At 38.3% G+C, this 26,058-nt stretch overlaps 1 protein-coding gene across 1 annotated transcript; it reads left to right on the forward strand.

Moving 5' to 3' along the window:
* The first annotated feature begins 94 nt into the window (after positions 1-94).
* ZBED4 (zinc finger BED-type containing 4) lies at positions 95-25,782 on the forward strand. Its single transcript, XM_086746981.1, has 3 exons — positions 95-250; positions 5,985-6,062; positions 20,478-25,782. The coding sequence occupies exon 3, from the start codon at positions 20,888-20,890 to the stop codon at positions 24,404-24,406; it is 3,519 nt and encodes a 1,172-aa protein (XP_086603107.1). The 5' UTR covers positions 95-250; positions 5,985-6,062; positions 20,478-20,887; the 3' UTR covers positions 24,407-25,782.
* Positions 25,783-26,058: the final 276 nt, after the last annotated feature.

A 26,058-nucleotide genomic window follows, 5' to 3' on the forward strand; every position in this document is an offset into this window, starting at 1 on the left:
CGGATGACATGTTGCGCGCCGTGCGTGCCGCCGCTCGGCGGCACCGCCCCCCCGCGCCTGCGCACCGCGCCCCGTGGCGGCCGAGCCGGGGCAGCCTGCTCAGCGCCGCGGCGGCGGCGGCGGCCGGAGACAAAGCGCCCGGCTAATGAATGGGACGGTCCCGCCCGGCCCTTCCTTTTAACTCCTTCGGGCCCGGCCGGGCGGTGGCGGCGGTGACCTCCGGCTTCCCCTGTGGCGACCGCCCGGGGAGGTGAGTGGCTCCGTTCTGGCACCGAGAGGGGACCGAGGGAGGACGAGCCGGACCGCCCTGCCCGGCCCCCACCATCCCCGTCTGCCCCCCCCCGCCCCGCGGCCGGGTTTTGCCTCAGCGGCGCCGGTGCCTGCGCGGCCGCCGGGTCCCCGCGCCCCGGGCCCGTCGGCGCCCCGTCCCGCCTGGGAGCGCCCACAGGACAGCGCCGCCAGGCCGGGGAGGGGGCGTGTGGCGGCGGGGCGGCGCAGGAAGCCGGGGACTAGGCCCGCGGTGCTGGCTCCATTGTCTGCGAGGCCCTGGGAGGGGGGCCCGGCGGGCAGGGGTCGCCGGTCCGCGGGGGCTCGGCGCTGGCCGGGACTGCCCGGCAGGCTCCGCTGCCCCCCCTGTCCCGGGGAGAGGTGCCTGCCGCGCCGCTGGCCGCGCCCCGAGCCCGCCCGGCATTGTGCGCGGCGCGGGGCGGGCCGGGCCGGGCCGGCGGAACCCACCGGCGTTCCGCTCCCGCCTGGCGGGGCCGGGGAAGTCGGACCTGGGGAGGGAGCGGTGACCATGTGGCGGCTGCCGTCCCGAGCTAAGATGGCCCGGGCAGCCCCAGGGGCGGGGAGCCCGCCGCCCCCCGCAGCGCGCACGGTGCGGGCCGGGGCTCCGCGGGGACCGGCGGGCGGGTGGGCTCCTCGGGCGCAGGCTGGCCAGCCGGGCACCGGGATCAAAAAGCCCAGGAAATCCTAAAAAGCGTTGCCCCCCGCCCTTGAGAGCGCGGGACACGAGGGGGGCAGGCGCCCGCCAGCGGCTTCGGCAGCAGCGTAAACATCGCATCTCTTCCTGTGTGGGGTGAAGTTCCCAGCCCCATCCCTCTTGGGCAGAGTCGCTCAAGAGAGGTGCATATGGAAAAAAGTGCAGAATTTAACTTTCGTTTACTGCTTTTCTCCTTTTCTACTTGGGATGTGGTTATTCTGCTTAAAGATATCTTCTGTAACTTCTACATCTACAATGAGACAGCTGCTGATGGCAGAGACCGGCTGTGTTACAGTGCTTACTGGATTTTGGAGGGTGTCTGTACACTTAAAGTTGTCTGCTGCATGTGGAGTCTACTAAAAGTGTAGAAACATTTATTAATGCAGTGCAAGGTAAAAGACCACTTTTGCATTAATGGTGATTCCAGTTATCATTGCTAAGTTCAGCATTTTGCTTTGCAGTGTAGAAAAAAGTGCTCTTTCTCCCACCCCTTCTCCTTGGTACTTGTGTGTTAGAAGCAGTCATGTCTTGTTTTTGGGGGTTATCTTTGAGAGATTTCAATAATTCAACGTGAGCTGTCATGCTACCCATATAATGCCATGCAGAGAAAGTCTTTCAAGCCCCCGTAACATAAAGACACTTCTCAGGCTTTCCTTATGTGTTGTTGTCTGCATGGCCCACGATGTCTGTACATGTGTTTTGCTTTTCAAGACAGTGAGCGCAGTTCTCTTCTTCTAAAGGTTATCTTCAGTAGTGCAACGTTTCACTTAAAGGGCAGATGTACATCCTTGGGAGGATGTTTGTGGAGTATAGACTGGGGGTAGTGAAGTCTGGAAGACTTATCAACTCTCCTCAAGATACAGCACTGCTAGTAGAAAACCTGTATTTGTACAAATGCTGATCGGAGGCATTCTAGTTATTATTTACTACAGTTTGTGGAGAAAAAAAAATTGTGCATCACTTTATGTTAAAAGCAGCAGAAATTCTTCTGTAGACTCTTGGAAATTTGAGTGCTGTCTGCTAGGTAGAAGACCAACAGGCAAGGTGCTGAAAGTTTTTATACGGTTGGACTCTATCTGCGTTGGTACTTGTAGTGTTGCTAGTATCTTCCAACTTTCGCAGATGTTGAGGAATTTATTCCATATAAGTTCTCCAGAGCAGACAATTGTAAGAATTGTTTGAGAATAAGTAAAATGAAATATCTAAACTAAGTATCTCAGAGAAAACTTTTCTAAACACTTATACTTTTGAATAACTGTAACTTTTTTACTGTTACTCTTTAGAAAGCAAAATTGTGACAGGTACAGCATCCTCAATGACAATGTGAAAAGTAAAGTATCTAATAGCTGAAGGCTAGACAGGTGATGAGCCCAGAGTAATGTTTGCTATCTTTCTGCTATCTTGTCTGCTGCAGGCTCACTCTCTGGTGTTTCCCCCTATTCTGGCTCATTTGAAACCGAGGCTGCAAACACTCTGAGCAAGAATTGTGTTTGTAGAACAGCCAGTGTCATGGGGTCACGGGTGGTTAGTGCAGAGGAGGTCTACTTCAGTACACATAACACATCACTAAGGCTTATAACAGGCCCGTTGGAAACACAGGAGGGCAACTGAATTTCACACACTTATTTAAAATTGTCTATCCACATAAAGTAGAATATATTCCTATCAAAGAATCTTCAGGACTAGGTATTACAGAGGGAAGTCTTGTCGAACTCTTGAGTCCTAGGGAATAGTTGCTGGTTTTCTGTGGCCTTTGAGTCCGTTTTATCTTTTTTTCCCTTCTCCTTCTTGGAATTTGCTCTTTTCTAATTTTTAGAGTCTTAAATACAGTGGCTTCTTAGAGATTTTTTTTTTTGTGGCTCTCAGAAAGTTTGAATTGAGGAATGCAGATGCTGTGTCTCCAACACCTTGCTGCATTTTACCACTATTCACAGTAAAGACTCCGTATGAGAGGATTTTGTAAATCCTGTCTTCTGAGGCTCACTTTTAATTTGTAGGGCTTCTCATCTTCAAAATGAGTGTATTGGGCTATGGGGTTGCCACTGTAATGTAGAGTTAAAGTAATCGGCTTTATGCAAATAGGTGTGATGGTACGTTATATTGTCTTAGGGTTAGATAGAAAACAGTATTATAGATAATTTAGTTGAGGATTTTGCACCATGGAGACCATAGAGTTTTACTCATCATCATGACTGACATTTTTTTCCTAAGTAGGGACAACCTAGGTATTTTAGTAGTATTGACATAAATTAATGTGATTTATATAATATTATCTGGTCTACTGTACACATTCAAAACAGGCTTCATATGGCAGATGTGCATTGTTTTCTGTGCAGCTTTGTTTATTTTGCATTTGCTACTGCCATCATCAATATCTGTCAATTCACAATTATGGGATTGTTTGATTTCAACCAATTAGTGAAAAAAAGAGTAGTTTTGGCAGTGTAAAGATAGCTTTCAAGTGAAATCTAGAATTTAAAACAGACACAACAAGAAGTAAGAACAACTAAAGCTTTTATTGTTTCTTTTCCCACTTCAAAGTGGAGGAACTTCTATCCTAAACATCCTAAATTAGTGTGAAATATAGTTTAACCATGGTAGTATTTTGTTTCTTTTTTGTTTGTTTGTTTGGTTTTTTTTTTTTTGTGATGAGACAGAGCATAATATGATGATCTGTTAAAAATTAAGCTATTTCACTGTTGCTGCTTTAAGGTCCTTATTTTCATTCAAGTATGATAATTCAGAACAAACTGAAATTTTTATATTGAACAACATATTGGAAAGTGAAGTGTCAGTCTTTCTTATAACCTGTGTAAGAGTGGTTTTCAGTGGATGTTGACCTAAGAAATATGACAATACTACCATAATCTTTATTTAAACTTGTAACCTATGTGCTTTGTTTAGCTATTACTGCACGCTTGCCTCCCTTCCATTGCTCACCTCTTTCCCTTGTCCCTTTGCTTCGTAATGACATGTAGGGTTGGACAAGCCCTCTTTGAAGGTTTAGACGATTCTAAACCGTTTAGACATTCACTGTTATAGTTGTCTGAAAGCTTGTCGGATTTTTTTTTTTTGTCTGCTAGTTTACATTCACTAGTGTCATGTAGATATATTTTTCCATTGGTGTGTCAGAGTAATTTTTGCACTGAGTGCTCAGATTTTCTGTACGTTTAGTACAAAAGCTAATTCTGGATTTCAGTACTGACTAGCTCAAAAATTGTGGCTAAAAACAGGCTTGGTTTAACAGCTGTGATATATTTTAGCAATACTCTTTTGCAATTCTTCACAAAATATATGGGAAAAGATATTTGGAATTAATAATATATTTGTCTTGTATGACAGTGATCAAAGAATTTATACCAATTTTGCCCCAAATAGCTTCCTTTAATTAGCATTTCAAAAATTATACTGCTTACCTGTTGCTGTAATTCTATTTTCTGAATCAGTGTTTGCATCTAAAGAAAATAAGCTCAGATCCTGCTAAAATGACTTTTTCTTTGTTATTTTTCTCATTAAAATAAGCAATCAAGAAAAGCCAAACATTAATTTGAATTGAATGAAATGTTTGGCCCAGCTTGAAACTATTTTGTAGTCATCTTTAACAAATGAAAGAATGGGAAAACTGGAATGGAAGGGTTGTGGGGTTTTGGTGATGTTTTTTCAAGACATCAGGGAGGATAAAGGTGCATTATTTGTACTCTATCTTGCCTGTAGTCTTATGGCTCTGGCACTTGCAAGGAATGTGGGAGAGCCAGGTTCACTTCCCTGCTTTGCCTGAGGAGCTGAATCCACATCTCTGGAGAGTTCAGTAACTGCTCCTGGTGAGCACCCTGCATTGGGTGGGTCTCTGTCTCCTTGGCTGACACCTTCCACTTTCAATACATTATTTAAATGTTTGCTGTAGTAGGGACAGCTGAAGCGTCTCATCTTAACAGTCAAATTAGCCAGCCACGCAGCTCTGGAGGTGTTTTCACTTGCTTAAGAAGGAATATCGAAGTATTTTTAAATGAAAAGGTCAGTAAAAGAGGTTATGTGTAATTCATTCTGTAATGGGTAGTAAGCCAGCAATCAAGACTTTCCACCCTCTGAGAGGTATTTTGCTTCTTAAAGCAAAAAATAAACGTGTGTGTGTACATATATCAATCATTGCCTTCCAATCTGAAGAAGAGTGGTGAGCACTGGCCGGTGGAGAAAGTGCTTTGCTGATTAAACCTCTGTTGACACTTGATCTGTATGAAGTTTAGAAAAGAGGACGAAGCAGCTTTCTGATCAGTAAGCATTGCAGGATCCAGCATTTTCTGGTGACACTCATATCTGTATAATGGTCGGTGTGACTGAAGTTGCAAAACTCCAAAAATATGTCCTGCGATGGACTGTTTTGGTCTATTTTGTTGCTAAGCCAAAATATCTGACTTAATATGCTCCACTTGCGATCATTCCTTCCTCACACATGGGGAAAGATAATCTTGTGTTGATCCTATGCTATTGCATGTTGATTAATACACATGCTAGGTGCAGTGTGTAAGCAGTATGTTTAGCTCATGGAGAGAAGGTGTAACAGGCTGCCAGATGAATCATGTAGTGCATTGAAAAGTGTCGGTAAGCTCCTTTGAAATCTTGCAGGTAGTGTAGACTTGGTTTCATTCATGATGAGATGTAGTCATCCCTAAGCATAAAACAAATGAAGCAGTGTTAAGATAAGTACAAAAATTTGGCTTTTAAATCTCTTTAATACTCATCTTGGGAGAGTATTTTGATTTTTTTTTTTTTTTTTTTTCTTTCTTCTCTCCTTTGGAGCTCTAGAGTTGAAAATGTCTATTTTTTTCTTTACAATTACGAGGGCTAGGGATTTTGAAAAAAGGTGTAGTATTGTAAGTGCAGCCCTTGGAGCTGTCACCTAAGGAGAAACTTGAAACATTCCGTGACTTGCCACTGTGACGGTTCACATGACTAAAAAAAAAAAAAAAACTATTAAAAGTAGTTACTTTCTTCTTTTCCTTAGATACAATCATCATCGTGAAGTTTGAGTAACAAGTATTTAACCTCAAATGAAGCCGCCTGCACGCAGTGGAACAGATGTGTAAGTTTTCTTGTTTGCTTTTTGTTTTTCACAATAAACTAGTGGGCAGCTTGTTTATTTTAGGCCTTGTATCATTGTTGTTACTTTTTATTAAGTAAGAGTAAGCCGATGGGTAAAAGTAATGAATAACTGTATGCCTGTGCATTTACTTGTATGGAGCTTAATGATTTAGCAGGAGGTTTGTATGGGTGCCTGAGACTTAAAAAATAATTTTGGAGCCTGCATATCTTTACAGTGTTACAGTAGTGGTAACCAGTTTGATTTGTGAGGAACCTCTTACTCTGTGGTAGCAGCTGGCATATATACATCCTTATCCTGCAGTCTACCTCTTAACAAAGGGGAGATAACTTACATGCTACATTCTTCCTATACTCAAATTACAGTAGTCTTTTATTCAAATTTTCATGTCCTCACCAATAAAGTAAATTTTAATGTTTTCTTCTAGGTTTTTTGTCTGGAACTTTTTTTTCTTTATATATACAGTGTGAGCTGTTGAGTACGGCTTTTTTGTAAGCCTGAGATACCTGACTAAGATGCAGTAGAAAAAATTATTCATATGCAGATAAGCATTTTTATGTAGATTAATAATAAATGTTATTCCAGTATAGTGTTTCAGAGCTTTCTGTTTAGTTTTTTCTCCTCCTTATCCCAAATAAAATAATTCAACTTTTAAGCTGCCTGTATTATTGGTTAATGTGCATGTTAGCAACAGATGGACAAAATGTTTAAGATGGGTAAATCATAGAATAGTAAACCACAGAATAGCAATAGAATCACAGAATAATTAGGGTTGGAAGGAACCTTTAAATGTCGTCTAGTCCCCCCTGCAAGTAGCAGAGACATCTTCAACTAGATCAGGTTGCTCAGAGCCTCATCCAACCTGGCCTTTAATGTTTCCAGGGATGGGGCATCCACCACCACTCCGGGCAACCTGTTCCAGTGTTTCACCACCCTCATTGTAAAAAATTTTTTCCTTATATCAAGTCTGAATCTGCTTCCTCCTATTTTAAAACCATTACCCCTCATCCTTTCACAACAGGCCCTGCTAAAAAATTTCTCCCCATCTTTCTCATAAACCCTCTTTTAAGTACTGAAAGGCTGCAATAAGGTCTCCCCAGAGCCTTCTCTTCTCCAGGCTGAACAGCCCCAACTTTTGCAGCCTTTCCTTATAAGACTGGCCTCCATAGGAAAAGAAAAATAAAAAACATGATTCAGATCCATTTCTTGAAGGAAGTTTTTCCTAGGTGACACATACAGAAGGTGTGGGGGATTTTGTAACATACTGAATCTATCTATGGATCGTTCTTCATCAAAGTCTAAGCAAAAATGAACTGCTAGTGCTTTCCAACTCTATAGCACAGCCACAGAGCGGGAAAGAGTAGTCGTTGTTTGCAGCAGCAAACAGCGCAGTCAGTTCCAGACCACTGTAAAGAAATCTGATAAAAGGGACAATGTTGCTTTTGCCAGAATATCCAGAAGTTCACTCTCATGTATCTAATGCTGAATTCTAATATACTAATCTCAGGGTCACTGTATGCTTTGCACTGTTTCATTACTACAAGCACTGTAGCATTTTATAGTTCTACCTGAAGTGCCTTTCTAACATGGCTCTCAAGTTTAAAAGCCTTCAATGAAAGTATTCACTTTAGTACTATCTGTCCACTGAAAATGAGTATCTGGTCTCAGTATCTTCAAGAACTACGTCTTGAATTATAATGAAATAACTGGTGACTGCAAGTTCAGTTGTTCTGATAGATGATAAAATTCTGTAAGTGATTAGTCTTGAAGAAATTAAATGCCAATATGAGCTCCAACAGAAAAGTGTCTACACTTCATCTCCTGTTTTTTGTTATATCCGTAAGCTTCATTGAAATTCAGGTTGTAAGCACTCTGGAATAAAGCTTAACTAATTTTAGTCAGCCTAAAAAATGCATTTATAGAACATGTTTTGAGTTCCTTGTGACAATTTTTTTTCCTTTAACTATTTTGTTAAAATTTTATAGAACACAGTCATTTTTGCCTGTTTATTTTGGGAAATATGAAATATGAGGAATATATCAAATACATAATCTTTCAAGTGATCTCATACTACTTCCTGCTGGGTATTTTTCTTTCATGGCGTGGTAGTTGAAGACTGACTGTCTTTTCCTCTGTGTTTTAGTGTATCAATATGCAATATGTGATGTATTCACCAGTACAGATTGTAACATGCCACATATTATGAAGAAGTTATTGCATACTACCTCCTGGAGTTGAGTAGTCCAGCTCAGAGAGCATTTTGCAAATGTTTCTTCTGTCCATAATGCTTTCTTCATTTGTGATTAAGGCAGCACTTTTTTGGTAGAATGGGTACTTAAATAGAGCTGGAGTCTCCTGAGAACAAAGATGGAAACATCCAGGTGTTATCTTCCCTGTTAAAATTTTAAGTTTCAGTAGGTCAGAAATGTTACAGGTCTACATCCTTTAGTACCTGCCGAGAGAATTAAAGTCTTCCAGTGCATATGTTATGCAGTAGCTTTTAAGTGCAGTTTAGATTGTCGAAGAAAATCTTGTTCCTGATCAAAGGCATCTGGTAGTGTTCGATGTGCTATGAAGAGATGGGAGAGCAGTGTGGAAACTGCTGCCTGTTTATAACTCCCACCCTACTACTGGCACCCAGCTCTTGAGAGCTTTTCTTGTTTAAGATTTGGGACTGCAAATGCTAAAATGTGCATAAATAATAGCAATCATATAATATTTTCTATTTTTACTCTCTGGTTCCCCTTCTTTCTTCTGCATTAAAGGTGGGAACATGATGTGCTGATAGCTGTGGGAGCGTATCTACAGACAGGGAAAAGGAACAACTAAAAGACAGGAGGGTAATACTCATTATGTGAAACGTTTTCACTTGTTGTGACTTGCATTAGTAGCCGCTGAAATAGTAGGAAGAGTTGGTCAGCTTTCAGGGAGCCAAACTGTGCAGACCATACTGTCGGCAGCATCTTTGCTTTTGACGCTGGGAAGCAGGAGGAGTTGAGATTCTGTCCTTCTTTTCCTTTCCTAGTGATTTTGAGTTGTCTTCTGTGATTTACTGTGCTGTGGGGAGACCATAATCCATTTATGACAGGAAATACAATGATGCTCATAAGGAATAGGGAGATTCCTGATCGTTCTCCTTTCTCTAAAGGCTTTCATTTATTTCCCTTTTCTGTACCTCACAAAATATTAGGTTTATTAAAATAATTATTATGGCTTCTGTGTAATAATAGAAATCAAGCAAATGGGAACAGCAAGGGCTATCCTTTTCTTTACCTGCTCTTATACTAAAAATGTCGTGGATCCTGCTCTGAATAAAACACCCGTGTAACCTTATTCTGTAAAACTTACTTAAATTACAGGTTGTATTACATGAATTAAAGCTTGTGAACTGTACTGCTTAGAATAGGTACTACAAAAAGCTTTAATCTGAATTAAAATTCTTGTTACATTTTTTGTTAGCTCCTTGAGCGAAACCTTATTTGCTCAAATTAAAATCTGTGTCTACAGCAGTAGGATGGTTCTCCTATAAACCATTTCTTTTGGGAGAAGAAGACTGAGGTATTTGTTCACCCGGGACAGGAGTGTCTTTTTGGATTTCCTGCTAATGCTCACTGTGGTGCTAGTGGAAACAATGTCGGCTTTCCTGGCTTGGTTGTCTGTGTCAGCTGGGTATTAACTGCAAAGTCTCATCTTGCCTTGAGGAAGGCAAAGAGAATATGTCCCTAAAAGAAGTTAAGAGGGAAAAGGCCCCTTGTCATGGAGGCTAGGGATAGGCTGGTTGACAAGTGAATAGGGAGATCATACAGTCATTTCTCTCACCTTCTCCCCAGTTTTGTGAATAGGAATCCCTGTTTTGAGAGGAACAGAGTTGAGGTAATTGGTTTTTAAACTGGGATATCAGGTGAAGATGTCAGATGTTGCTGATGAATGTAGAGTTTGCTTAGGAAATACTAAATGACAAAAAAAACCACTTGGAAGGAGCATAAGAAGTTCACCCCTATCATGGGCATGATCGACTATGCCTGCATCTGATATAGAAGCTTTGCTTTAAAGGTCCTGGTTTGTTTTGTTCCAGTTCTTGTGCTCGTTGGCAAGATGAAACCGAGTATTTCTGAACTTTATATCTTGGATGGTATTGTAAGGATTATTTTCTGGTATATTTAGTAAAGAGAGAGTCTTTTCCTTGCTTCAGATAAAATCTAGATGTGTTTCTTCAAGCTGTTACATGAGGAGGAAAGAAGATACCTGGTACAGAGAAGAGAGAGACTTCTTTGGAGAATCATTTGCAATTAAGGGTGTCTTCTGACTTGAAATATCAAGTTTTGTGACATAAGAATGATTAAGTTTAGCTATAAAAAAATCCCTACATCCCTACAAAGTATTTGAATAACTGTTTATCCTCTTGAAAATATTTTGTCTTTATATTTGTCAAATATTTGTCTTTTCAGGGACTATGACTCTTTCTAACCTGCTTTTATATGCACAAGCATTCCAGGATAGGAACATAATAGAAGCATAGTACTATGTCATATTACACATATATGAATATGATGTAAGTAAATAATGGAAAACCTCTCCATAACACAAGTGAAACTGTCCAAGGACATGTAGCTAACTGGCATCAATATGAACACAGAATTGGATTAATGGATGGCTGTGAAGGGTTTTTGTAATGGACCTCTTCAGACTTGATGTGGTTAGTAGCAAAATAGGTACGAATATATGATAGCCTTAGCAATTCAGCAGATACTGTTTAATTTTTTTTTTTTTTTTTTTTAAAGAAAAATTATAGTTCAAACGGGTTAATATAATACTACATTCTGTCAAGGACCTTGTTTATGTTTTGTGAAGTTTTTTTCACTTTATACTTACATAGATGTTTTCAGCAACAATTCCGATACTGTACAGAAGAAGTGGCATGCCTCTCCTAACTGCTTTTTCATTCTTCATCATTATGCCTATTCAGCTTTATAACTCTCAGCTTTCTCCTTACACGTGTCTCGTTTTTAGCTGTTTGAAATAATCGTTAAAGTGCTTAAAGGTTTCACTCTTACTGAGTTTAAAGATAGACTTATTAAAAAAAGGAACAAAAGTGTATGTTTAGTATATTGCAAGCTAGGAAGATGGACTAGTCAGGAGAAGAATCTCCTGTCCTAATCCTGTCCCATTAATCTTGACAGCTGTGAACTGCACAGGAGGAGGAAGAGAAGGGTGTAATGGGCTGGGCGGAGGAGTTGATCAGTTGGGGAAAAGAAGTGCTGGAAGAAGCTTGCTTTGAATTTTCTGATGCTTTTCTGAAAGCAGGCTGCTGTTCTCTAGCAACATGGAAGAAATTTTCTCTCTTGTCTTTTATTCTTTTGGAACTTGTCTGTTGTGACTGTATTTTTAGTTATGTGTTGTTTCCTGTTCCATGATAATACTGATGCATCTCACTGCTCTGTTCTTATTTATCTTCTGCGTTTTACCCTTGTGTTGTGTTACTGCAACCTTTGTTCACCTCCTCTCCCCTCAGCCCCAAGTTGTACAGCACGAGATACTAAAAACAGCTTTCATGTCCTGCACTAAAAATGCTATAAACAGAACAATACGTACTTTAGCTGTTTTAAAAAAAACCAGAATTTTTTAAGAAAACCACCTTATCTCTTGTAACATTAAGAATTTCCTCATCTTTTTAACACGTTTGTCAAAAATGCAAATGATAAAAATATCAAAATAAAAGTATAATCTGTAATTTTCACTTGGAGCAACATTGAACTGATGTGTAAGACTTTAGGAAAATCCTGCTTAAAATTTTAATTAAATTATTGCTTAAACATAATAAAAACATAATTAAAACATAATAATTTAAACATATGACAGATTTGTCATTTGGTAGGTGTGAACAATAGCATAGAAACATGTCCTGCAAGTATTGCTTCAGCAGTATCATACTAGATAATGAGAAAGAAAACTGCAGTGCTTAAGAGACAGTTTGGATCCTAGACAAATGTTGACATAATTTACTTACTGTGACAGATCTGTTTTTTATGAGTGATCTTTTAGTGAAAGCTGTGACAGAAATTATTAGCATAGGTACAACCTGCTTTTTTTTTTTTTTTCCTCTTATAGTGTGCTGCTATGGGAAGGTAGCAAAGGATGTGTGAAGGAAAATAGCCTCCTTTAAGATCTGATGGTGTTTTTAGTGCACTAAGAAAAAAAATAACAGCAACAATTAAAAGCTTATCAGGTGATTGTAGGTGTGAGTAGTGTTACTATTTGTGGTGATACATATTATGTATGGTGGTACATGCAACACACAGTGATATTTCTTTATTTTTTTAATGTAAAACTTGGGAGTGACGTTGTTTTGGCCGAGGTGATTTTTTTAATTGTTGTTTTAGCTTTGCATTTTTGTTTTAGTTCTAAGATAAATGCTGTTTGAAATCATGTGGAATGGGGATTTTTCTGCTATGGGCTTTATAGTGTTTAACAGTGGTACTTAAACCTAGGTGGTGGAGGATGATGCTTCAAATAGATATATGCTCAAAAAATTGTCAAATTATAAAGACTGATTTCTCCAGAAATAATTCTGAGTTTTGACTCCCTACCCTGTATCAGACACCTGCTTTATTCTTAAACATGCTGAGCAATCAGCCTGTGTCATTGAGGTCTGATGAAACATTTGACTATTGAGCATGTTTAGCAAATCCAGTTGGGCGCTGAACAGGGATGCCAAAACTAAACGTCAGCCAGATGTGAATAATATGCCTGCTAACACAAACATCCTTATTTATATCAGACTTCAAAAATAATGAATATGAAATGTGTAACATTTTAAAAAGCATTAGTGTTAATCTGGAAATCATACAGTTTCTCTTCAGTTTTGCCATTGTTATGAATTATTTCACTCCTTTTACACATCAGTGTAAGAGCCAATGTAGTTTTGTGCCGGGAGAGGTGGTATGTACACTTTTTTTCCATACACCATGATGCAGATGATTTAGGGTTTGAGATGGAGATATTTGTACAAAGCTGGGGCTTTTAGTTCTTGACTCTTTCCTGAGGTTTCAGAGAATATCAGAGAACTTATGGGTAAACAGAGTCCCATAGACTTGTTGATGTTTACAGCAGCAAGAGGAGAAAACAGATGTACAAAATAAACTGGCATTTAAAACAGTAAGAGGTTAAATTTGAGAAGTTTGAAAGTGTGCAATGTTAGGTATTTTCTGTGTGCTGGTTAGGTTTAACTCGATACTGTCCCTTTAGCAAGAGTCTAAGGCTAAAACTGTCACTTCTGAGCTGTGCTGCTGATTATTATCTTCCTGCATTATTGTTAATTTAGTAGTGGTGGGAAAAATAGAAGACAGAGAGAAGAGTTTGGAGACTGCTAAACCAAAAAAGTATATCTTGGCACTAGCAGGTCTGTTTTACTGCTTGATATAAAATAGTCCATCCATGTTCACAGTAAAATTATTAGATGTTTTAGGGGACAGGGGGCAAGAAATAGGGGAATATTTATATTTAGCTGGTAGTCTTTTTAACTTCTCAGTCTCTACTTCAGCTAAATTCCTGCATTTGTAATTAGAGTTGGGTACCCAAACTCTAGTGATGATAGTTATGGCTATAACACTCGACTCTCCACGCTTTGGTTTTTGTCTGCAATGACTGATTTAGGCCCCCAACTTAAACCAAGGGCTGAATTTTTCAGCAACACAAAGAGGAGGCAATGATCTTTATACTTGGATAAGTCAGAGGTCTCTATCATGTTCTGACAAGTAGTATGAGCGCACCAGGGAGCTCATATACCTTTCTTGGAGGGCTCTCATTCTTCCTGCCTTATCTCCCAAGCCTCTGAGCATGTGCCTTTGTCCTATTGCTTTCCAAAGCACGTTTTCGTTTCTTTCCTTATGCCTTACTCTGGATATGTTCCTTTATCTTCTCTTCAGGGATGAGAGAGTTGAGGGCATCAGCTGCCCTGCCAGGAGGCTGCTGTTTTTCTTCCAGCAGCTGACACCCAGCAGTTGTCGTATCCCTGGGAGCTGCTTGATTCCTGCCTCCCAGCCTGTTACAGCTCCTGCATGTGGCATCCTGCTTGCCTGGACACAAATCCGTGAAATGCTCCAGCCTTGGAGGAAATAATGCCCCCCCACTTTTTTTTTTTTTTTTTGAGTGTTTCAGGAGTATTTAGGGAGCCTTAGTGAGAGTGAGAACTTGGATAAGCCATATAGTAAGATGATTGGGTAAAACTCATGTCAGAATAGATGGAACAAAAACAAAAGATGAAAGGTAAAATATTACAGCGCCCCTGATTGGAAAGGGACCATCGAGGGAAAAACTTAGACTTCTGCAAGACCAGTAGCTTTTAACAGAACAAGAACTAAACCTAGATATTATTTCTCGGCCAATACTAAAATTGCTGTATTTTTGTTACTTCCATATATCACTTTTTAAAAGATATAAGTAGGAAAAAAAACATAGTAAATAGTTGAAATTTTAAATAAAAGTACCTTTTGTTTCTAATAGTGGGGTTTTTCTCCACAGTAAAAGAAAGCACTTAGAGAAGTAATAGTTTGTCTTTTTTTTTCCTTTTTCTTCTATGTCCTTTTTTTTTTTTCAATTGACTTGGATATGATTTTGGTTATGATGTTTCCCCTTCCATTAACATAGGGTTCTCTGAATTTTTTTTTAAACGTATTTTTTGTTAGGTACACAAATTCCTATAAACTTAAACTCTTTCATATAAGATTAATAAAAATGTCTAGTAATACTTCTCCTAATTGTTATATTCTGTTCCAGTATTCGGTTAGGGTGAAGACTGTTCCTGTCAACAAGGAGCAATGTACAGTATTGATGGTGCTCTTTCCACATTTTACTCTTTTGTGTCCAGAGGGAGCGTTTGGGGTCGTGGACATGAGAGGGTGTTCTGCAAGTTGGAGAGAATATCTTTGTAAAAGATATTGGTAACAACAGTTACCAGTTAATATAAGATCTGCCTTCCAGGTGACTGGAAAAGTAATGGAATAGTAAAGGTGGCTTTACCTTCCTCTTCTTTTCTCTCGCAACACTCCTCACAAATCATACTCCCATGAGGTCTAGAACAACTTGTTTCTTTTATTAAGCCTGACTTTCTGTACTTTGATCCCAGTTACACTGTTGCATCCATTAGTTCACGTTTGTATGTCTGTGCATATTCCTGTGAGACTTGAGCATAGGACCCACCTCGTTTCAGAGTGTGACTAACATGCTAACTTTGCAGTTTCTTCTAATACTATTTTAAGCACTCAGTATCTTGCAAATTTCTGCAGTTCTTTATAGGTGAGCTAGTACTGATATTTTTTGTAGGAAATATCTATAGAAAAAAATACATCACTGTTCTTAGTTTTCCTTCTTCAAGAGATCTGCAACTTTGAAGAGCGGTAATGTTCATCTACAGTATACTTTTATAAAAATATGTTCTGATTATTTGTTATAGATTTTTGGATGTGTGTTTCGTTTACAGTTTTTATGGAGTTTTTAATTGTTTTTTTTTTTTGTGTGTGTGTGGTTTTTTTTTTTTTGTTTGGTCTTTTGGGGGTTTTGTTGTTTTTTTTTGTTTTTTTGTTTTGGTTTTTGTTTTTTTTTTTTAGCATAGTACCTGCCATTGAAGTGGAAGCTAATAATAATTTCTTAAAATGTCTCTTTATTGCTTGTATTGCTTGCTTTTAGGGATTTTCTTTTTACTTGATGTTCTTAATGATTGCCTGTACATTTCCAAAAATAAAGAAGATTAGCACTATGTATTCTAAAACTGACATCAGTTTGTGGAAATTGTTTTTAATGTGCTTTCTTGTACCTCCTACACTCAAAATCTGCCACTACTTTTGATTTTTTTTTTTTTTCCAAACTAGTACATAGTTTTGCTTTCACTTTATTTCCACATTTTGCATCTTTCTTGAAATAACTGCTCTTGGATTTTACAGGTGTGTGTGTGTTTGCTTGTCTGTATTTACACTATATGCACTTCGATAAGAATTTAATTTTTTTTGTTTTAAACTACTTTCTCTAGACCATGATTTGCACTAAGATTCTGTAATATAATCAAGTCCATGATTATGGTCTGACTACTCAACTTGAAATCTGAAATAGTGGCCTGCAAGCTTTAAACAATCTGCTTTACAAACAAATATTCTGCTCATGGTTCAGTGTTCTTGCATGCTTTTCATACTTCTCTCTATGTTAATGTATGTCTCTGCAATCCCAAGACACCAGTGTTTCTCTTTTTTTACCCCCTCCCTTCAGCAGTGATTTCTTCTGGTCATGGCAGTCTGCTATGGCACTCTTTGGATCAGTGACATTCTCCTGACATTTCTTAACAACCACCATACGCTTTCAGTAATCCCATTTTGAATGGAAAAATCCTATAAAATGTTTCTGCAGGCTTCTTACCACAGCAAACCACTGTCTGTCTGCAGCTGCTCCGGAGCTAATGATCTACAGTAGTGCATTTGAGTAGATAATGGTTCTCTAGTCCCATTTATTTTCTCTGAAGACTTTTGTTGCAAGGTGACTCTTAATTCTCTTTGTTTTGCTGCTTGTTTGTATCTAATGAAGGAGATTTCAAAGGCATAAATAATTTTAATTTTAAGTTGACTGCCTGTAGCCTTTTGTACCTTTGTGAAAACATATTCCTTCTTCTAGAATATCCTGTTTGTTTAGGAGTAGTCCTCAACTTCGAGTAACTTGTGTCCTAGGGTAAATAAGCTGTGTAAAGGTGGACATAACCATATTTTGTTCTATAAAATTTTAAAATAGAATGGAGTGTTTTGGTTTTTTTTAACAGATTGACTCTTACATAGAGTTGGCATGGGAGGGGGAGATGAAAAGCATATCTGTCTTTCTAACTGAGTATTTTGGGGACTGTATTCTAAAGAAAATTTGGGTTGAACCCTCAAGGGTGTTTCAAGGGAGGTACCTTGACTTAATTTTACAGTATGATGTAGTAACACTCAAAGCAATAGAGATCATGCTTAGATGTTTGAAAGAAAATAGGAAAAGGAAAAAAAAAAAAAAACAAACAAAACCCAAAAACCATGCAAAATCTTCTAAGGGGCATCCAACTTTGGGGATTTCCCAGGAAGTGGTCTAGCAGCCATAACGAGTCTCCTCTAAGAATCTCAGCTACTCTGCATTCCTAGAAGGCAGCAACAATGCCCAGAAAAATATGTACTATGTAGCCACAGATCTGTAACAGCCATAAAGTGGACAATATGTAGTTAATGTTTTCTTATCTTAAACTCAGGCATAAGTACACCAAAATAGTGTAATTGGCCATGGTATATAAGCGCTTTGTAACACTACTGATAGCATAACTTTCCTAACTGCTTGAAAGCATTTTATATCACAAGTAAGAATAAGTATAGAAATAATACATAGCTGCAAAGGGAGACCTATGTTTAGTTGCACAGTTAGGGGATAGAAAATACATGTGAATCAACAATTCAAGTAGTAAAATCTGCCAGCAAAACCAGAAGATACGGAATAAGCAGGAAAGATTTCTGGTGGAACACGAACCATTTCTCGTCCTAAAGACAAGAAGGTAAATAAAGTCAGGAGCAGATGAGATTGCTTCCGACACCCTTTTTTTGGTGGAGGAGATTACGAGCATTAAAAGCACCCAGTGGTAGCAAGGAGAAATGGGGAAGAGAGAAGTTTACCACTGCAGTTCCTGCTTCAGAGCACAAGTAGCACTCTCACCTATTCTCCTTGATTTCAGCAACTAAGACCACAGCCATCAGTTTTTAACTACATGGCATCAGCTCAGCTGTATTGTGTGCTCAAAGCTAATTTAGGATAAGGTGATTAAGCCCTAACTGTTGGAGTATGTAGTGATGATGGCTGATAGTAATTAAGTACTTAACCATTGGCAATGTGTATTGTTAGTGAATGTCAATCTAATTAAGTACTGTTATGAAGTTTGCAACTATTCTCATTTATCAGGTTTCCAAACCTTCCCATCACAGCTACCATACCCTTAGATGTGTTAAGCAGTAACTGCTTATCAGGACAGGGACAAGTGAAGCATTTCCATGGATTTTTCTGTTCAAAGCCTAGAATTGGTTTTGCATAGTTTCAGGAATTGTAGGCTAGAGATGTGATTATCTGTTTTGAGGCAAAGAAATTGTGCACAACTTCATCAGAACCTGATGCTGATGGGTGCATGCATGTATTTTATGCGAATCTAGCTGGTAATGTGCTTACTGTAACTTGGCACTTACATGCATAATTTATGTTCTGTACACTCTGCATGGAGTCACTTGCTTGTGAGCCTTTCTGTTCTGTGATCCTAAGTTACAACAGCTTATTATATATTCTTGCTTTTCCTGTTTGCAGTACAAGGTCCAAATTCACAATTAGTTCAAAATAAAGATGAAAAAAAAAATCCTCTTAGATTGGTTTCTGTTTAAAATGTTGACTGTCTTATGCTCACTCTCTCTCGTCCCAAATGCACACGCTTCCGTATCATCAATATGTGTGTGATCACTATGTGTTTCGTTCGGTTTTATACTTAAGTGATGTAAATTTAGTCTCTGCTTGCAAAGTTGTTCTTAGATGTGATTTCACAAACCTGTGGAAAGTGCTGTGTAGTGTGTTAAATTTCTTAATTTTCTTCTAGAAGGTTTTTCTTTTTCTTCAAGTCTCTCCTTTTCTTAGAACTGATGCTCTTCATGCTTAACCTTCATATCTTTTGGTGTCTGAAAACAGTTTTTTGGTTTGTTTGTTTTTTTTTTTTTTCTTTCCCCTGGGGAGGAGAAAGAAAAGCAGAGCACAAATACTAAAACTTTCACAGAAAAAAAAAACCAGAATTACTGCCTTTCTCTTTGCAAGTTCAGACTGCTCCATCTCCCTTTTCTTAAAATAGCTGCAATAAGCTGATTGCACCTCCTTTTCCTAGCCTCTTCCCCTGCACTGGAAGAGAAAGTAAGGCGTTGCTACAGTAGTAGTGTAGGCTTTCCAGAAATCTGAAATCCACAACATGTAAGTGGTTTTGATCTCTTTTGTAAACAGACTTTGGAAAAATACCAACTAAAACAGGTTGCAAAGCTAATATATTATTGGTCTTGATACAGGGGGGCTATGTGAGTATGACTTAGGCTTTTTTAGTGTGACTTGTAGCTACGGCTAATTTCACCTTTTGTCTGCTGAAATCCTTCTTGTGTTTTAGCAACACATGAAAATTGTGAAAGAAGTTTTTGAAATAACTGATTTAAATTTGTGTTTTATTTTCAGCTGGGGAGAAAGTGTCCCATAAAATGCAGTTTGCGCTAATTGGAGTGCATAGTATAGCATCACCTGTGTGGTCAAAAAATATTTGTATAACTTGAGTGAAGGTACCAATAACTACATTAAAGACACAAGAGAGTAAGTGAATAAGAGTTTAGAATTCTGATAGAAATGTAGGTTTAAAAAAAAAAAAAGCGGCTGACAAAGGTGGACAGCTTCAGGTGTATGTGGGGCTGCTGAGGGGCTCTGGTTTTTAAGCCTATTGTTGTTCTGTGATTTATATGCAACTATACTTCAAAAACCTACTTTGTACTGGAACTGATGGTGGGGAAAAATCTTTAGTGATGAGGGATACAAGCTATCTCCGTGTAAATGGGCTTTCTAGTATAACCCTTGGGTATGTGAAGTGTATCCTTGGGAAGTGGGAACTTCAGCTGGCCATTCTGCACTAGGTACCAGCATATGCAACTACATGTTTCTGAGTAATGTTGTCTTACTTTTGGGAGATCTCAGTGTATATATGGCATTTACATAGCCCAGTTATCCTAAATTAAGCATTTCAGTGTTCAGTTGTGAACCTCTAAAAATAGCTTCTTTCTATAGTGGTGTTGTCTGGGAATGTTATGGCATGAATATAACCATATGAGGCTATGGTCAGAGGAAGAGAGATTAGTGTGACAATGCTGGACACCCTTACATAGGTTTCTTGTAATGTTCTAATTTTAAACACTGCTGTCAGTAATGAAGGGCTCACGTGTACAGGAGTATAACTTAACATTTGGTTTTAAATACATATTTCTATCCTAACATGATTAAATGCCTGCTTGTTTTCATATATAGACACCTATGTAGTATACGTTTGTGTATATATGTCTGTGTATGTATGATTATGCAGTGGTTGAATTAGGATGAGGCATAGATATGTCCCAGCAAAAGTGATGCTTAGACTCTAGATTTTGTCAAAGGTGAACCAGATCTGTGTGTCTAGACATGTATTGAGTCAATATTGGGTATTTTTTGTTGTTGTACACTGAATTGTTTTTATCTCAAAGGAAATAAAATACAGAACACTTAGTGGATGCTTTCAGTTCACTTTTACTGTAGTTATTTAAAGTATGTTAGTCAACTTTGTCTTCTGTTTTTTTTTTCTATTTCTAGATGGTGCAAAAGAATCATAGTTGCGCAATCGAGATGAACAGAATGGCTTCCTTCAACAAGAAAATAGAACATTCATTTTTTAGGATTATGTCTACAACATGAAGCATTTAACAGTAGCTGTCTTTGAGAAAACTCATCTATGATCTGAAATGTCCTGATCCTGGGGAAAAAAAAAATGAAATTCCATTAATTAGGTCTATAATTTTAAATGCATTTTTATGACTAATCATATTTGCTTATGCCAACACGGATACAGAATTCATAAACCAGAGATTATTTTAACACATACACACATTTGTGTTTGTGCATTCAGTATACAAGATACATCATTTTAATCAAAGTTAAAATAATATTTTAAATTATCTATATTTATTAATAAATGAAGACTTGGCAAGAAGAATTTGTCATCAATGGACAAGAGTAAAGCAAGTTCCCCCAGAATGGATGGTAATTTTGTACTGGGTAAAATCAATAACTTAAAAGTAGAGCAAGAGGAAGACAGCATTAACTGTACTCTAGAAAGAATGGATATAAAGACAGAACAGGATGATTTCAAACATGTGGACAGCAGTGACGAACAGGAAGACAAAGAAAAGAACTTCATTCCCAACAACCCTGGCAAATATTTATCTACAGAAAATGAAGATGATTATGGATCTCTTTTTTCTCAGTATAGCAGTACGCTGTATGATGTAGCAATGGAAGCTGTGACACAAAGCCTCCTTTCTAGCAGAAACATAAGCTCCAGAAAAAAGTCACCTGCTTGGAACCATTTTTTTATATCTCCTAGAGATAGCACTAAAGCAATATGTATGTACTGTATGAAAGAATTTAGCAGGGGTAAAAATGAAAAGGACCTGAGTACAAGTTGTCTCATGAGGCACGTGAGGAGAGCCCATCCCACTGTACTAATTCAAGAAAATGGAAGTATGCCAGGCCTATCCTCCTTTTCTTCACCTGCATTGTTACTGCCACCTCAGCCTGCAGATGTTGGAGATCTGAGTTCTATGCTATCCCCCATAAAACTGGTCAAGAAAATGGCTTCTAAAATACCATCTCCAGATCGAATAATTGAGGAATCTGTTTCTATTGTTTCTTCTGAAGAAATACCAGATCTCTCAGTTTCTGAAAAGTGCAGCAAGGAAGAAGTCATGGCTGGGTCATCTCCACAGCTACCCAACAACCAATATGATGACACTGTGGAGAATGTAGCAGAAAAAACTATTGTAATTCCAAAGAGCACATCAGGTTCCAGAAGGAGATCTGCTGTCTGGAAACACTTTTATTTGTCGCCTCTAGATAATTCTAAAGCTGTTTGCATCCACTGCATGAATGAATTCAGTAGAGGAAAAAATGGAAAAGACCTGGGAACAAGTTGTTTAATAAGGCACATGTGGAGAGCCCATCGTTCCATTGTCCTGCAAGAGAATGGGGGTGGTAGCAGCATACCACCTCTGTACACTGCACCTCCAACTCTGTTACCTTCTTTACTACCCTCAGATAGTGACCTGAATTCTATGTCATCCTCTCCTGGAAAACTAATGAAAGAATCAACTTCTGTTTCTTCTTCTCCAGACAGAATCTCTGAGGATATCCATACTAATCTCTCTTCCGGAGATGCTCTGGTGGAAGACTCAATGCTGTCATCTTCTGATGATATAGGTGAAGTCTCCTTTGTTTCATCTCCTGAGAAACAGTGTGAGGGATTAGGTCCACTAATATTTGAACCCACTGCTGTATTTCAGCAAAATAAAAGGATTATGAAAAGGCTTAAATCAGAAGTTTGGCACCACTTTTCACTGTCACCTGCAGACAGTCTAAAAGCAGTATGTAGATACTGCAGTTGTATGATAAGTCGTGGTAAGAAAGGAGATGTGGGTACAAGCTGCTTGATGAGACATCTGTATAGACGCCATCCTGATGTAATTGGGAACCAAAAGAGCTTTCTTGATGTGAGTTTGGCAAATTCTCCTTACGCCACTTTGGCTTCTGCAGAATGTTCATCCTCAAAGTTGACTGAATTGCCTACAATGGTTACACATGATAATCAAATTATATTTCCTGTTAATAGTAAGAAGACCTCAAAACTGTGGAATCACTTTTCAATTTGTTCTGCAGATTCAACTAAAGTAATATGTATGCACTGTGGACGTACAATAAGTAGGGGGAAAAAGCCAACAAATCTAGGCACAAGTTGCCTTCTAAGACATTTGCAGCGGTTTCATAACAATGTATTGAAAACTGATGTCTCAGAGACAGTATTATCCTCATCTACGGATAATCACATGCCACTGAGCACAGAATTACTAGGATCTTCAAATTTTGATGAAACCAATGACAAGTTTTGTGACTCTCACCCAGTTGCCAAAAAAATCACAAGTCTTGTAGCCGAAATGATTGCACTTGACCTTCAGCCATATTCTTTTGTAGACAACATTGGCTTTAACAGGCTGCTTGAATACTTGCAACCTCAGTATTCTTTACCTTCTCCATCTTACTTTTCTAGGACAGCAATTCCAGATATGTATGATAATGTAAAACAAATAATTATTTCACATCTTAAAGAAGCTGAAAGTGGAGTGATCCATTTCACATCCGGAATATGGATGAGCAACCAAACACGAGAATACCTAACCCTGACAGCTCATTGGGTAACATTTGAGTCTTCGTTTCGACCACAGTGTGAGGATTACCATTGTTCAGCACTATTAAATGTGTCACAGATTGATTGCGACTACAATGGAATCAGTATTCAAAAGCAGTTAGAGTACTGGTGGGAAACATGGATTACTTCCATTGGCCTTCAGATTGGGATTACTGTTACTGATAATCAGAGTATAGAGAAAACTTTAAATGAAGGTGATCATTCAAGTGTACAATGTTTTAGTCACACTGTTAATGTCATTGTAAACGAGGCTATCAAAAGCCAGAGAATGGTTCAGAATTTGCTTAGTATTGCACGAAAGATCTGTGAACGCGTCCATCGGTCAGCAAAAGCAAAAGAAAAGTTAGCTGAGTTGCAAAAAGAGTATGAATTGCCTCAGCATCAGCTAATACAAGATGTTCCATCAAAGTGGAATACGTCGTTTCATATGCTTGAACGTCTTATCGAACAGAAAAGAGCAATTGATGAAATGTCAATAGAGTGCAGCTTTCGGGAGCTAATAAGTTGTGATCAGTGGGAAGTCATGCAGTCGGTGTGTCATGCTCTCAAACCTTTTGAAGCTGCAAGTAGGGAGATGAGTACCCACATGTCTACTTTAAGCCAAGTGATTCCAATGATTCATATACTTAACAGGAAAATAGAAATGCTGTTTGAGGAAACAATGGGCATAGATACTATGCTGAAATCTTTGAAAGAAGCTATGGTGAGTAGATTGTCCTCCACGCTTCATGATCCAAGGTACATTTTTGCTACGCTTCTGGATCCTCGGTATAAAACATCCTTATTTACAGAAGAGGAGGCTGAACAATATAAACAAGACTTAATCAGGGAGCTGGAAATAATGAGTTCTACCTCAGATGATGATAAACCTGTTTCCAATGGATGTGATATAGGTTCACCATCTACAAATTCATATGGAGAAGATAATCTTTGGTCACTCATGGGTGACATGAAGAAAACAAAAGACCTGAAAGAGAGAGCAAAGTTACCAGAGGAAATGGTGCTTTCTTACTTGGAGGAAGAAGTGCTTGAGCATAACTGTGATCCTCTAACTTACTGGAACTTTAAGAAGTCATCTTGGCCAGTACTGTCAAAATTGGCTGTCAGGTTCTTGGGCTGTCCACCAAGCATAGTTCCTTCAGAGAGATTGTTCAGTACATCCAATGAAAGCAACAACTTTAGTCAATCAAGGTTAATGATTGAACACTTTGAAAAGCTTATCTTTTTGAAAGTGAATCTTCCTTTAATATACTTCCAGTATTGAAACTAATGAACAAACTGCTAGACTAAACCTATTGTTGCTCACTGGATATTAACTATCTTTAACTTGGATTTTTAAATTGCTCCAACAGGGGCCATGTATGACATCTAATCAGTGACTATAATTCCAAATTTCAGTTTCATTGTTTTCAGCTTTCAATATGTCTACATGTGCCTTATTCATAGTACTTCAGGCCAGATACTGTATATATGTTTTTTAAAAGTTCAGACTAGAGATAGCCTGTCTTGTCAAATTATACAAAATTATGTAGGTTTTAATCCATAATTGTAAATGAACTTTAAAAAAGCTCAGTCATTTGTTTTAATAGAATGGCAAAAAAAAAAAAAGATGTAAACAGTTCTATTCTGTAGTTTTTTATTCAATTATTATGTAAAAACCATAAACCAGGTACTGTATTTTAGTTGAACATTGCTTTAATTGCAACAAAACAGCTTTTGTAGTTGTCAAATGAAAGCTGTACATGAAAGATGGGGTTCAAGCTGTCTTTTTATCATGTGCTGTTTTTAACTGCAAGCCCTAAAGTACTTAAAGGATTAAGAAGAGTTATTGAGGAAGATGTGTTTACAGGAGACTATTGACTTAGTATCTGAAAATAAATCTTAAATTTGAGATGATCTGTAATGTCAGTTATACAGCCATCAGTAGTAAAACTTCCCATTCTGGGTTCTCCTGTTCAGGTTTTACATTTTAACTGAACTACAGAAATATTCTGGGTATTTATAAAAGCTCTTTGGAAGTCTTATCAAAGTTTGTGAATTAATGCTTGTTATTTAATGCCATGTACAAAAAAAAAAAAAGGCAAGAAACTTACCATGAAGACTCTAATGTCATTCTAAAGCCTTTTCTAATCTTAAGTGCATCAAAACTTAAGGTTCCCTGTTGTAAAAATTGAGCCCTTACCTAACGTAATTTCAATTGTGTAGAACAGCCTGTCTTAAAGCTCCTAGTACAGAAATAACTGATTTTCTGATTTTCAGTAATAGCCTTATGGATATGGTGCACTGCTTAGAATTTTATGTAGTAGGGTTGATTCTTTAATTGTTGGTGTCCATCAGGCAAATGGGATATAGAGCCCTCAAAACTTCAAATAAGATGGGAAAAAATAGCCAGCATTTTAATTTGAAAGGAATGTTCTCCATGGGTTTTTAACTCTAGAAAGATTAATCTTCTCATTTCAGTTTTCACTCAATACTTTTTGGGAAACAAGTCATCATTTGCCTATGACCTTTTAGAAAAGTTGTAGCTTTGTTAAAATACTGTACCTATGCCTAATCTAATTTTGCATTTACTATGTTTTAGTGTATTTATAAATGGTGAACTCCGTTTCTGAAATTAAACATTTTATTTGCAATTTTCTAGTGGTAGTCAACACTGCCTTTTATTTTCAGATGGATTTAAGACAACTATTGAATAAAAATTAATAGATACACCAGTAATCATAAATATACCACAGAATATGCTAAGCAAAAAGATTGGTTTTCCATTTAGCTCTTTGGACTTGAGCCTGGATTCTGGTTCTTTTCATTTCACTCAAGCTATTCAACCTCAGGAAAATTTGTTGAATTCTTTCCCAGGTGTCTTTGTTTTCCACGTGATGTTTGTCTAAACATTTTATGGTTTCAGGTATTTCAATT

Source organism: Chlamydotis macqueenii, chromosome 1 (assembly GCF_036417535.1).
Source record: "Chlamydotis macqueenii isolate bChlMac1 chromosome 1, bChlMac1.mat, whole genome shotgun sequence".
Classification (NCBI taxonomy): Eukaryota; Metazoa; Chordata; class Aves; order Otidiformes; family Otididae; genus Chlamydotis; species Chlamydotis macqueenii.

Bases quoted from the DNA above. Each gene is read 5' to 3' on its own strand.
- ZBED4 (XM_086746981.1), top strand. From the start codon at position 20,888: ATGGACAAGAGTAAAGCAAGTTCCCCCAGAATGGATGGTAATTTTGTA.